General features: G+C 41.3%; 1 protein-coding gene across 4 annotated transcripts in view; it reads right to left on the bottom strand.

Annotated features, from left to right (window-relative positions):
- Window positions 1–15,371, bottom strand: part of LOC132889158 (arginyl-tRNA--protein transferase 1) — a 220,363-nt gene that overhangs the window by 17,410 nt on the left and 187,582 nt on the right. For 3 of the 4 annotated variants that reach the window (XM_060925390.1, XM_060925389.1, XM_060925388.1), the window contains exon 11: window positions 3,505–3,625. In XM_060925390.1, the coding sequence (XP_060781373.1) occupies window positions 3,505–3,625 (121 nt within the window). The remainder of the gene's footprint in view (window positions 1–3,504; window positions 3,626–15,371) is intronic. The other variant, XM_060925391.1, reaches the window with a different exon arrangement.

The following is a 15,371-nucleotide window of genomic DNA, read 5'->3' as shown; positions in this document are numbered from 1 at the left end:
TATCAATAAATCGCTTCTATAACGGTGTGCTTTATAGTCAGAAATTGTAATTGTGTAACCAGGAAATTCATTATCGTATTAACGAAGAAGTCTATTTTGTTGAAGTTATCAACTGTTCATTGATGGAGACTTGAGTGCAAGACTCTTCGTGGCGACTGCAGTCCTAAAGTAATCATGGCAGTTGTAACCCTAGGCCATCGTCGCAAAACTGTTTATCAACTACTGCACTCCAAAGCCGTCTTCACGGTTTCCCATACGGGGCCACCCTCAGCAGGAATGAGAACTCCAACCAGAACCAGGATAGATGGATCAGGTAGGTCCAAGGAGCAGGAGCGGTCCATACAATTTCCCACATTATTTATACTAGTAAAAGAGGAAAAATATTGACGATTGCGCCTTTAAATATATCCACCACCGAGCTCAGCACTGTGTGCAAACAGTTCCGCCCAAGCGTTTTCCAGACCAACTACAGTATTCTCAAACGTTTCCAAATATTTTATGTATTTTTCCAAGCAGTGAGCGCAAAAGATTAGAAGTGTGAGAATGAGAAAGCAAGACAAGGCATCGAGGAAAGCAAAAATGAATCAGCGTAGAAAAACACTCAACAAAAAGAAAGGGGAATTGCTCCACAGGCTGTCGGGCTCTCCCTCGGTCTCTGGCGTCTGCTAGTCGGCACTGATATTATTTCTGTTCTTATTACCATCATCAGGGCCATTACCCGCTCAGTGTCCAGGAATGACCACATCCACGACCTGGCTGAACTGCTCTGCACTGGGTCCTGTCAGATGATGTGACTGGCTCTAATTCACAACATTTCAACATAAGCAAGGCCTAGGAGCGTTTTTGCTCATTTTAATCTGGAGATACAGATGAAGGCTTAGAAACCGAGATCTTAAGCAAATCGTGTCAAAATGGGAAACTAGAGATCAGATCAATTTTTTTCCCAGATCAAATCTGTCCATCTTGATGACGGTTCACGTTTATAGCCCATATGTGTCCGCCTAAATGGTTTGATTAGTCACGAACAACAAATAATGACTTATTTGAGAGACAAATCATGGTAGAAATTACATTAATGGCATTTAGTAGACACTCTTATCCAGAGCGATATACAACATACAAAGAGCAGCCTGGAGAACAGTTGGGGGTTAGGTGCCTTGTTCAAGGGCACTTCAGCCGTTCCTGCTGGTCCAGGGAATCAAACCAGCAACCTTTTGGTCCCAAAGCTGCTTCTCTAACCATTAGGCCATGGCTTCCACCATGAAATGAATGAATGAATACCTGACCCAAGCCTGTGTCACAGTTTGCTCTGATGGTCACCAAACAGCTTGTCAACTACAAGTCTAGCTAGCTTTTGCTGTTTTTGTAGCTATTGTTGGCACTGTTGCAATGACTGATGTGTGGGTACAGGACAGGAGCCAGCAATGGTCTGACAGCAGTGTGGAGGCATTCATTTTTGGCTGCGCTTTGCCATTTCTTGGGCGGTTGCTTCGACACTACTTGGTTTCTGCAGCAATTATTGCTACCACCCTCATTCATGTAACATGGCAACATCAAATGTACGGTCCTGTGCACAAGTCTTAGTCACGTGTAAAGAAATGCTGTAGACTAAAAATGGCTTAAAGGAACAGTCCACCGTACTTCCATAATGAAATATGTTCTTCTCTGAATTGAGACGAGCTGATCCGTACCTCTCCGAGCTTTGCGCGACCTCCCAGTCAGTCAGACGCGCTGTTACTCCTGTTAGCAATGTAGCTAGGCTCAGTATGGCCAATGGTATTTTTTGGGGCTGTAGTTAGATGCGACCAAACTCTTCCGCGTTTTTCCTGTTTACATAGGTTTATATGACCAGTGACATGAAACAAGTTCAGTTACACAAATTGAAACGTGGCGATTTTCTATGCTATGGAAAGTCCGCACTATAATGACAGGCGTACTAACACCTTCTGCATGCTTCGGCAGCGCATTGATACCTTCACTCAGGAAGGAACCCTTTAGAATTTTCTACGGTATATTTCTGCATAAATGTGACCTAAAACATCATCAGATTTTCACACAAGTCCTAAAAGTAGATAAAGAGAACCCAGTTAAACAAATGAGACAAAAAATATTATACTTGGTCATTTATTTATTGAGGAAAAATGATCCAATAGGACATCTAGCCAATCTGTGAGCGGCAAAAGTATGTGAACCTTTGCTTTCAGTATTCTGGTGTGACCCCCTTGTGCAGCAATAACTGCAACTAAATGTTTCTGGTAACTGTTGATCAGTCCTGCACAGCGGACTGTAGTATTCGTACGGTAGATTTGTATTGCGTCAACCTGGCAAAGTGAACAAGCCACGGTGATACATCTGTCTGCTGTCCATTACAGCATGGGTGTTGCATCAGGAGGGCTGGTTTGAGTATTTCAGAAACTGCTGATCTCCTGGGATTTTCACCCACAACAGTCTCTAGAGTTTACACGGGATGGTGCGAAAAACAAAAAACATTGAGTGAGCGACAGTTCTGTGGATGGAAACAAACACCTTGTTGGTAAGAGAGGTCAGAGGAACCTGGTCACTCAAATAACCACTCTTTACAAATTTGGTGAGCAGAAAAGCATCTCAAAATGCAAAAAACACAACAAACCTTGAGGCGGATTAGCTACAACAGCAGACGATCAGATACTGTTAGTGTCTGATCCTACAATAAAGTCTAAAGTCCTTCCCGCACTATGCAATTGGGCAGCGCCAATCTTCGTTTCCATAGCCCTCGGCCTCTCGCCTATACAGCTAGGGTTACGGGGGGGGGCTAGTCCTCTGGTAACCACGAGAGTTTGACTCCCCACTTGCATCTCTATTGCAGCGTGCCTTGCCAGATGGCAGTAGATACGATTTTTATGATGGTCTTTGGTATGACCCGACCACGAGTAGAACTCGTGATGTCCCGGTCAAGAGGCGATCACACTAACCACTAGGCCAACTCGCGGTTCTGATGCTACAATGGGCAAAGGAAAAACCTAGCCTCCTAATCTTTTTCCAACCATGCCATGATTAAAGTCACCGAGATCAAAAATATTCCTCAACTCTTGCTTTATGTGAACATTACCTGGAACTCTTCAGCTGTATCTGCATAATTTTATGTACATCACTGCCACCGCATGATTGGCTGATTGGATAATTTGCATGAATATGCAGGTGTACAGGTTCCTAATAAAGAAGATGGTGACTTGAGTACTCATTTTCTCTTTCAAGGCCCGACATAGCTTAAAAAAGGACAACTTACGGGTAATACAAACAGCATGGTAAGCTTACAATGTGCAAACAAGCTCTGGCAAAAAGCTGCCCTGCCATACTGTAATTCAGTTTTCAGCAGACATCACACAAAATGAAAGCAATCTTCAGGTCCTTTTGAATGGCTGTGTGCATGCAGATACCTGTATCTGTGTTGACACAGTGCTTGTGCTTATAATGCACACTAAGGCTAATGCATGCGCTGGTAAACAGATTTTCGGCGAGCATTACCTGCCTGGGGGTCTTCGCTGAAGCGGGCGTAGACTGAGGTGTCAAGGCGGGGGACGCATTTCTCTATGGGCAGCCACGTGTACGTCTCTGGGCACAGAAGGTCTGAAGGCTGGTACTGACCCTGAGAAAAACAAGAAGAAACTAGTTACATGATAATTGCATTTCTGCGAGCAAAAGTTCAGTACCTGGTGAAGTCATTTTTCCCAGCACTTCTTGTCTACATGTTTGACTGCGCCACGAATCACACCAAATCTCAGCACAGCCATAAATTCTTCAATTTCTTCAAGGTGCGATTTATTAACCGTGCCTTCACATTTTGTTTTGTGCAAATGGATTCCTGGCCTTGAGAGCCCTCATTATCAGAGCCTCGAATGCAATGACCGAAAGTCAAATTAACTTGCCTACAATGTAAACAAGCAGATGCCTTCAAGACTTCTGCCTTTCTTCAAGCACACACACATCAACCCCCTGCATGCATGGACACGCACCCACTCATGACACCACCGAGGCCTTGGTGGGTTTAGCAGAAATGTCTGGTTTAGGCGCTAATGAAATGGCTCGAGACTCGTGATTTGATTCCTTTTGAATCAGGAAGTCAGGGACCGAGAGCCAATAACATTAGAGATGCACTAAATCTAAAGAAACACTTGCTGAGCAAACCATAATAAATAACACAGCTGAGTGTTCAAGACAGATTGTTTTTCACATTTTCCACATTTCCGATTGTCATGTTCCGAGGTTTCTAACCAGCGCTCCTCGGATTGGTACCAGTCCGCAATGGGGTTTTTTTCCTCATCCCTTTAGTGAGTGGTAGTACATGAGGTTTCCCGGGGGGGAATTCAACAAAAGGCAGTGAAATTAAACTGGATAACTCGCTCACTCACACACACTTGGGGCTTAACCGGAAAATTCCTGTCAAATTGATGGAAATTTCTGAAAGACCGTCCGGATACAAAACAAGACGTGCAAAGTATTCGTCTCCTGCCATACACAGAGAACATGGAAACCTTTATAGCAGAGCTTTGCTGGTAGAATATCCCTCTGTATAATTCAACAGACTAGCCCTGTGTCTGAAATCGCTCACTCGTTCACGACTCCCTATACAGGGAATTACTATATAGAGGACTATACAGTGAGCTCATTGGTAAAATGAAAAAACGCTTTCGGACACTAGTCATCGCGCCGTTATTTACGTCATTACTGTCGCACAATTAAAATGCACCAGATCAGTCAGCTGGTGGGTTTTCAAAAATAATAAATACATGCATGTATTTTTCTGATGAATCCATATTATACTGATCGCATTTCCCACATTAATCAATACAAAGTATCTTTCAGTTCATTTTAAATCAAGGTTGAATATTTTCTTCTTTGCCACTGCCTTTTATTAAATCAAATTTGAGACTTTTAATTTGATTTCTTTCAGCGCGACCACAATGCATGATGGGATATATTGCTTGGTTAGTGACCATCGTTGTACACTACTTTTCGTGATGCATTGTGGGATACTTTGAGTGCACTATACAGGGTGTAATAATCCTCGCCAAGGTTTCGGATAGCACTACAAAATGGCGTCCTCACTATACAGTGCCCTATATAGTGAGTAGGGAGCGATTTCGGACACTGCTTAGGTCTATGAAGGGGAAGGTTACCCTTCAGGTATCTTGAGGTGAGGTGGGGTGGAAGACAGGCACACTCAAATCTCTATACATTTCCAAACTCTCACTTGTTTACACGAACAGCCCATGTTTGATCCTAATTACTACACAGTAATTAGAAACAGATGACTGAGTGATGACTGCAGTTTGTTTACGGGGGCGGGACAAATGCTTTCAAGAGAGCATCTGATTGGATATCAGAGTACAGGGATAAACTCTAAACCTTCATCTCCTCATTTTCCTAGGAAGTATAAAATGTAAAAAGCAAACCGGAATATCTACAAAGCACATTTTTGTCATGAATTTTATATATTATATACAGGTAGTCATCGACTTACGACCTATGCAACTTACGACCGATCGACTTTACGACCATCTGGTTATGACTGGCAAGTGTTTCCCAGCTGAGTGTACGACAGTTTCCGCCCCAGCTCCTGGCAGCGCCCAGCATCTAGCCTCTCGCCGCGTACAACAGTTTCCGCCCCAGCTCCTGGTCCCGCCCAGCATCCAGCCTCTCGCCACGTACAACAGTTTCCGCCTCAGCTCTTGGTCCCGCCCAGCATCCGGCCTCTTGCCACGTACAACAGTTTCCACCCCAGCTCCTGGTCCCGCCCAGCATCCAGCCTCTCGCCACGTACAACAGTTTCTGCCCCAGCTCCTGGTTTATGAAACGAGCAAATCCTCCCGCCAGCCTGAGCGCTGCAACAGCTGATGACGTAGACGACCCACAGCCAAGCACCAGTGATGCCAGCGGTCACATATGGCCCTTTTCCACTACCCTTTTTCAGCTCACTTCAGCCCGACACGGCTCGCGTTTCGACTATCTCAGAACAGCACGACTCAGCTCGCTTCAGCCCTACTCAGCACCCAAAACTCGCACGGTTTTGGGGTAGGGCTGAAGCGAGCCAAACCGAGCCGAGTGGGGCTAGGGGCGTGAGGAGACACTCCCCTGTGCACTGATTGGTGAGAAGGAGTGTCCTCACATGCCCACACACGCCCCGCGAGCACGCTGGGATCTGTAAACACCGTAAACCTGGAAGAAGAATAATTACGAATTACGAGAATTTCTGAAGCCTTATGCGCCTCGCCTCATCTATACGCTCTTGCCAGTATCTGTCCGCGTTGTCGGTGACAACAAGCCACAGCACCAAGACCAGCAACACTAACGACTCCATGTCCTCCATGTTTATTGTTTACTCTCCGGGTCGTGAGACTACCGCTTAAAAGGTCACTGATGTCACTGTTTGCGCCGCCTAACGACATCACGTGACGTCCACCCACTTTCGCTAACTCCACCCAATGTGTCCACCCACTTCCAGCCAGCACGGTTCAGCGCGGTTGTAGTCGAAATGCAACTCCAACAGCCCCACTCAGCTCGACTCAGCCCAACTCAGCACGGCACGGCTCAGCCCGACTCAGCCGCGTTGGTAGTGGAAAAGCGGCATAAGTTTTGTATTTTGCCATGTTTGACATTTGTATTTTGGTATGTTTCAAACTAAAATGTTTTCTATTTTTCACACCTGTATTTCGTACTTTTTGTTTTGCACATATTAAATGCACTGTACGCAGTGTAGTATGCAGTGTTTGACTTAAACCAAATAATGAGCCAAGGTAATGAAATAAGAAAATGTTGATAAAATAAGACTTTTTAAGATGATTACAATATCATTACACATCACAATATACTTACGTTCATTTAACACAGGCCGACTTACGACCAGATCGGTTTATGGCCGGTCAGTCGTAACCAAACGCAGTCGTAAGTCGACGACTACCTGTAATGTAATAATATAACACACACACACACACACACACACACACTTATTTGTTTTCACTAAAGCAAGCTCTAATACCCCAATTTGGATTTCACGGGCACTTTATGAGTCCCGGAGGTTCCACAAACAGGATTTGTCTGTCGTTATCCCACAGCAGAAACTATGTGCCATGTTTCCACAAGCAGGAGGTTATGAGAATTGGGTGCTTGGGCCCCTTATTCTAAACACCAAGTGGTGAAGGTGAGGTATTCACACCACATCTTTCTCACAGTCACTCTGGAAGCAGTGCGACGCTAAACAAGGTCTATGGAGTGAACAGACTTATTTCACAAGAACATCATGTCAACAGCTAAGGGTTTCTGGTTCTAGTTCAGGATAAATAATCAGAAAATGACTGGTTTTATATCTTGTGCAGTGCCTGTGCGCGACGACAGAAGCGAACGCAGGTTTATTTAACGATACGCTTACACACATCATAAACGCCATCACTAACAGAGAAATCTACAGGTCAGCACTGGTATATACAGAACAACAGTGAAGCAGTGAGAACAAACTGCGACTCAGCTGATAATCATAATTTGCTATGTTACGATTGAAACAGAAGTATTATATTAATAATCAGCGCACACATTTTCATCAGAGAGAAAACAGCAATTCAATTCATGACTCAGTGAAAAAAAAAATCAAACCAGAAGCATTTTTTGAGAGTAAATAACGTCTCAGTTCAATACAGTAAACAGCAAAATCAGTTCATTTCAAGCTTAAGAAATACCACAGTATGCATTTTTATATAATGCTTTTTTTTTAAGCCCTCGTGTAATCTTCCTGAAGCAGAATTTTGTGTCATTAATATTAGTCTGTACATCCACGGTTATGCTGGGCGACAGAATAAAAATAAATCGCGATTCTTGAAGAGTTATATGATACACATCGTGCTAAACTGGTTTGCAAACAAAGGTTTCATCAGCTTTCATCTTTTTTATCTTAATAATAGAGTATAAACTGTAAAAATGTTTAACACTAAAAAGGAAAATTCTGCAAAAAGGACGAAAAAACAATTTAAAAAGAAATAAAATAAAAAATAATGTTAATAAATCCATTTAATAAAAATACATCATGATATCCACAGTGTTTCAGAAAAGTGTCAATTTTTTGGTTGTCAAGACATGACGTCACACATCGGAGCTGATGCGAATATTCAATGAGAAAGTTTTCTGCTGCGCATACACGGAAGCATTTCTTTGTTCGCCGGGAAAGAGAAAGACGCGTTGAACACCCAAAAGGGCTTCATTAGTTATTCTTCACGCATGTTCACAATCAGTGGCGAGCCGTTACTAGCTGGGACTTGAGCTCAGCCAAAACTTAGCCAGACAGCAAAAAAAGCAACAGAGCAAAGGATTTTGTCGCTCCGTTGTGTGTAGTTGTTGATGTTGATTTTAAAAGTAACTAAGTAAATTACAGAGGGAAATGAATACTTAAGTTGGAGTGAAATGTACTGTAGTGAGCATGCAACGTGGAAGAAGAGTCTGGAGACAGAAATCTTAGTTTCTCAGCCGTTAGCCTGTGCTATCTGCTCTCGACAGCACTGGCTTGGCTGCTTTATTAGCATTCGCTAACACTACTGATGAACGCTACACCGGCTGGAAGGTGACTCCACTGCTGTGCTGACTCATAGTTACTCTCGTGTTGGCCTTCGAGAATGCTGAGGGCGATAAATTTTTGGTCCCTCCCACTATAAATCAGAATCTGACTGGTTAATTAACCTGTCACTTCCTACATAAACACACTCCCATTGCCTTCTGTCCTGGCAATGAAGTCCAAACCAGTGAGCGAGCGGCTCTAAACTCTTCTCAGCCTAGAGACAAACAAATAAAACTCATTGGATAACTCAATTTTAATGTTTTCAGGACAGTCACCCTTTCATTTCTGAAGTAAATTTGATAATGAGGCTGAATTAGAAAAGAATAATTAGAATAAAATTATGAAAGAAATTAAAGAATGAAAGAAATTAAATATAACATTTGAAATGCAGATATGTTTGGACCTTCTCTGAATGCCTAGAAGGCCTTGATGGTTCCCCTCTGATTACAAGAGGAAAAAGGAAAAACAAACAAACAAAAAAAAACATACCAACGGACATCGAAAAACTGGAAAAAAGTGTATAATAATAATAATAATGACTGGCTTTTTTTCATGGTCTAGCAGATATATTCCATTCAGCTACTCATCTTAGACTGGTTCAATATCATACTAGCTGAATGGAATATATCTGATATACCACTCAAAGCCAGCTAGAAAATGATAGAAAATGGTTATTTAAATACGTCACTCAGATCTGCAATGTACAGAGTGTTTAAAAATGTTTGATATCATTTCACAATCTAATAACTTTGCCAATTCTTGTTCAACTGACCTCAAATTTTAACAGTGTGTGGAAACAGGTCAGAATTTTATGTTGAATGTTTTTTAGGTATAGAAATGCCATTCACTGGAAAAGAAAAGGCGCTGTGTGTGTTAGAGTACACTCGAACACAGTCGAACAAGACTGCAGTGTGTATTTATGAGAGAATTCTCTAAAAATGCACCAACTGTAATGCAGATTTGGACACGGCACAAAAAGTTCAAAGAGGAAGGCTGTGTGTGTGCGCGCGCGTGCGTGCGTCAGGCGGCATGCATATCGAAAATTTGTGAAATCGTTCATGGAATCCATGAATTTCTCATTCAAATTTTGAGGAATAAATCTTATATTGCTCAACATTAAGCCTGTTCAGTTTCACCTGCCTGGACTATGTAGTTTCTGGGATATTTACATCTTAAATAATATAAAATTTTTTGAAAACACGCTGTATTTCGAATAAATAACGTGAGTTTTTCAACACAAAAAGATAAACTTCATATCCTCAAAACAGTGTGTGATGTTCTTTTTATTATATCGACACATTCACAAACAAAGTACCTACATTTATCAAAACAATTCTTCGATTTCCTCACGAGTGACAGAGATTTATGTCACAGTTTTACTTCTCCATGTGCTGGATGTAGCTCGCATGAAAAACATTTCCCAGTAAAACACTCATTTCTATCTGTCTGTCTGTCTACATATGGGTCTGTCTCAGAAACTGGGTACTGTGGGGGTGCCCCACTAAATATACTCAGTCAATAAACTATATGGTTTTGAATGGTGATGTTGGTTTGAATTTGAAATAAAATGATGAAAGAAATAATACAGATAAAACTAAATCTTTGATGTGAATATTCAGAATTTGGCAAAAATTCTGCAAATTTGTGGAAAAATGGCAGCTTGATCTGGGACATGATAAATGGTTGACTACATCACATTCTCTTAAAAAGGTTGTAGTCCACTGAAAAGTCTACAGTTATCACTAATTGTATAAAGTTGTAACTTTATACACCTGAGGATTGGTGCGCTCACGGAATAATCATAACCGTAATAAAACATCACGCAAAATTTTTTATCACTGTTGTGTAACTCCATTTTCCGCAGACCCAAAACCAATACGATCGTGTGTTTTGATCTAAATGGAAAGCCTCAGGGTCGAGGTCACTACCTCACCAAAAGTAGGAACTTAATCACTACGTCATATAAAAATTTAGTTATAAATCTGCGATTTTGTTTTTTAAAACGAAAGCTGAAAGTTAGGTACAGAATATGTTTCTTACAGAATATGTTACGATGGTAGCTGGTCTTGTATGAATTTCTGAGCTATAAAATGAGTTGTGGTCTATGTTTTACCGTAGCGTGTTATTTGTGTGCGGGGAAGGACACGCATTAACAATTTGCATGTGTAGAATGGAATTTTCCACTCCAACAGTTAGAAGTTAATCGTGCTTCCATTTGCGGTCTTTCTGTTACGCGGGTGATCTGTTCGGACGTTATCGCTGAAAAGGTGAGTTTTGAGAGTTTTATTTTGTTTTAGTCTTGCAGTGTAAGGCAATAGAATGTTTCTTTTTCATCTTACTTTCATATTTCGTAGTGTTTGCGTATTTTTGGCCAATATTTTGCAACCATGGTCAATTTAGATCGAACTGTTGAAGGAATCTACGGCTAGTCATTTTGCCCCGCCCACGCCTCGCGCTCCGTCCGGTGCGGTAGTGATGTCCCGTTGCTCGCGCTGCAGCAGAGACCCGCGCGACCTTCAGCCGGTATAGTCGCTGTTCTTTTACCACCGCCGTTATTCTCATCTTTCCGGTGTGTTCTTGATTTTTCCATTGTGTCCTATTTCGCCATATCAAATACCCAAAATGTATCATATTATTCATATTTAAGTGAATAATCAATTCAGTCATCATAACTTGGCATTTTTAACCCAAGCAATCAAAAAGAGGAAATTTATTCAATATTTTCACTCATCTGTGAAGGACGGGCTTTAATTCTTTCATTCAATTTCATTTTTCATTTATTATACAGGAAAGTATTAAAAGTAACAGTGCAGTTACAGTTCAGACGGGCCTGACAAGGCTGCAATAGATCGTAATACTCTAATATGATAAGGAATGACATTCCAAACTTTGGTAAAAGTGTTTAAAAAAAAAAAAAGGACCTCTGACCATAACCATTTCTAAAAGAAGGAACTGGTATAAGTGCTTGTGAAGCTGATCTGGTACAGGGCACTTGTCTCACATTAATAATAATGTGGTAATAGTAAAATTAGAAAATTTATTTTTTGACCATAATGTCCCAAATGAGAGGCCAGTTTCTGAGACAGACCCATATATATCAGGCTTGGAGTAGACTCGTGCCCCAATTTTAATGACTCCTGACTTGACTTGGACTTGAGCACTGATGACTCTGACTCGTGCATGAACTGCATTCGGACTCATAAATTGGAGACAAGGACTCGGATTTTTTTTTTAAACATGCCATAATAATTTGGCATAAGATATTTACATCTACATTAAATTTTATACTAATTTTGTGCAAGAGAATGCACATTCACCTGTTCATACGTCATGTTCAGGAACAAACTAACGTTAATGGTGCTAAAATGCCTGGAGAGAAGCCCCTAGGATTGTCTGCTTTGCTTATACAGACTTCTCAAGCGGGGGGGAAAGCACTGCTGTCTGTTCCATATGTAGAAGAACTATCGAGGAGACGACGGGGACAACCTCAAACTTCAATTATCATTTGGTAAGACTCCACCCAGAGAAGGAAGTGACACGCTATGATCATTGCTCTGTTGATAGCGGGGCTTGCTGAGTGATGAACTAGCGAGTGTTAACCCTCTCATGTTATTTGCCCTGTTGATAGTGGGCGGGGCTTGCTGAGCAATGAACAAGCTTTTTATCTGTAGCCTATTAACTAAAATGGGGCAGGCAAGCAGTAACGTTAGTCCAACACAGTAGCAGAGACGCTTTCACATAAAGGCAGCAACAGCCACCGTCAAACGGTGCGGGTGGAGTCTTGTTCTTGGACACGACTCTGATCAATAGTGGACTCGACTCAAAATTTTCTTTAATGACTCGGTCTTGAACACTGAGGACTCTAGGTTTAATGACTCAACTATGACACATTTTGTGTACACACACACACACACACACACACACCTCAAAAAAATTAGAATACCATGAAAAAGTTCCTTTATTCATAATTTAATTCAAAAAGGTAAACTTTCATACATTCTATATTCATTACATGTAAAGTGAAATATTTAAAGCCTTTGTTTTAATTTTGATGATTATGGCTTATAGCTCATGAAAATCAGAAATCCAGTATCTCAAATTATTAGAATATTCCCCAAGATCAATCAAAAAAAGGATTTACAATACAGAAAATGTCCAACTTCTGAAAAGTACGGTATATTCATTTATACACTCAATACTTGGTTGGGGCTCCTTTACCATGAATTACTGTATCAATGCAGTGTGGCATGGGGGTGATCAGTCTGTGGCACTGCTGAGGTGTTATTGAAGCCCAGATTGCTTTGATAGTGGCCTTCAGCGTATCTGTATTTTTGGGTCGGGTGTTTCTCATCTTCCTCTTGACAATACCCCATAGATTCTCTATGGGGTTCAGGTCAGGCAAGTTGGCTAGCCAATCAAACACAGTAATATCATGGTCAGCAAACCATTTGGTAGTAGTTTTGGCACTGTGGGTAGGTGCTAAGTCCTGCTGGAAAAGGAAATCAGCATCTCCAAAAAGCTCGTCAGCAGATGGAAACATGAAGCGCTCTAAAATCTCCTGGTAGATGGCTGTGTTGACTTCGGACTTGATAAAATACAGTGGACCAACACCAGCAGATGACATGGCACCCCAAATCATCATCACAGACTGTGGAAACTTAACACTGGGCTTCAAACACCTTGGATTCTGTGCCTCTCCACTCTTCCTCCAGACTCTAGAACCGTAATTTCCAAATTAAATGCAAAATGTACTTTCATCTGAAAAGAGGACTTTGGACCACTGAGCAACAGTCCATTTCTTTCTCTCCTTAGCCCAGATAAGACACTTCTGACATTGTCTCTGGCTCAGGAGTAGCTTGATATTAGGAATGCGAAAGTTGTATCCCCTTTCTTGAAGATGTCTGTTCGTGATGGGTCTTGATACACTGACACCAGCCTCAGTCCACTCCTTGTGAAGCTCTCCCAAGTTCTTGAATCAACTTTTCTTGACAATCCTCTCAAGGCTGCGGCCATCCCTGTTGCTTGTGCAGCTTTTCCAGCCACCCTTTTCAGCAATGACCTTTTGTGGCTTACCCTCCTTGTGGAGGGCGTCACTGATCATCTTCTGGACAACAGTCAAGTCAGCAGTCTTCCCCATGATTGTGGTTGTGTGTACTGAACTAGACCGAGAGATACACTGTGTTCATACTGTTTTACTCAAACTCGAAATGAAATATTCTAATATTTTGAGATGCCTTTTTTTTTATGTTTTTGTACTGTATGTCATACTGATTACAATTAAAATAAAAAAAATGCTTGAAACATTTTAGTTTGTGTAATGAGTCTATAATATATAACATTTTCACTTTCTTAAATAACTGATGGAAAATATTGAACTTTTTTACAATATTCTAATTTTTTGAGATGCACTAGTGTATATTATACAGTATACACACACACACACACACACACACACACACACACACACACACACAGCTGAGCGTAAATGAGCGCACCCCCTTTGAAAAGTAACATTTTAAACACTCTCAATGAACACAATTTCCAAAATGTCAAAAAGACAAAGTTTAATATAACATCTGTTTAACTTATAACGTGAAAGTAAGGTTCATAATATAAACTTGGATGGCACATTTTTCAGTTTTACTCAAATTAGGGTGGTGCAAAAATGAGTACACCCCACAACAAAAACTACTACATCTAGTACTTTGTATGGCCTCCATGATTTTTAATGGCAGCACCAAGTCTTCTAGGCATGGAATGAACAAGTTGGCGACATTTTGCAACATCAATCTTTTTCCATTCTTCAACAACGACCTCTTTTAGTGACTGGATGCTGGATGGAGAGTGATGCTCAACTTGTCTCTTCAGAATTCCCCATAGGTGTTCGATTGGGTTCAGATCAGGAGACATACTTGGCCACTGAATCACTTTCACCCTGTTCTTCTTCAGAAATCCAACAGTGGCCTTAGATGTGTGTTTAGGATAAATGCAGAATCAGAGACATCTTTTAAGAAAAGGCACAGCTGCCCAAGATGAAAGATGCGGTAACGATGAGTTAAATAAAAGGTTGGATATTAAATAGAGATGCGACAGAGAAGACATGCTCATGCAGAAGATTAAACTGAGAGAGGGACGGAAAGCTGGAACCTGGCTGCTCACTTGGTCTACATCTCCATGTCTGTTCCACTTCCTCCGATGTGGTTCTACTGGTTATAGGTCTGGAAGCTGATCTCAGCACTACGACCACCACCACAGGCATTTCTCTGCTCTGATTTGTTGTCTTCGACTCATTCTCAAACGTGCTGGCCTGTTCTTTGAGGTTTCATGCTGAATGTTCAACTCATTTTCAAATGATTTCTGGGGGTTTTACCCAGCAGACCAAAAAAATATTTTGGTTCTGCAACTCTTCTCTTATTATTCTCTGGTCCAATGATTGAGCTGGCAGCTGTTTCTCATGATAAAAGGTGATTTTTTTTTTTTTTTTTTTGGGGGGGGGGACAAAAACAGCCAGAAAAAGAAAAGATGATAACCTCTGCCATCCATAAATCAACACATTTGACTAGGCTGTGTCAGATAAGGGAGGATGTGATAATACAGGCGCAAGGCCAATGAGATCATTTTTATTTAAAAAAAAACCTCACAAAGGCAAATACTCCAGTGACGAGCTTATCTCGGAAAAATATTCAATTCTATCTTTTGCTGAAGCAGAGCTCATCAGCTGAGTCCAATCAGTGAGCACACTGGAGAAATAATGGAAACTTTCCTATCACCATTTCCCATGTGTTTCATGAAA

This window comes from Neoarius graeffei, chromosome 7 (assembly GCF_027579695.1).
Source record: "Neoarius graeffei isolate fNeoGra1 chromosome 7, fNeoGra1.pri, whole genome shotgun sequence".
NCBI lineage: Eukaryota > Metazoa > Chordata > Actinopteri > Siluriformes > Ariidae > Neoarius > Neoarius graeffei.
This window is presented reverse-complemented; position numbering and strand designations above follow the sequence as displayed.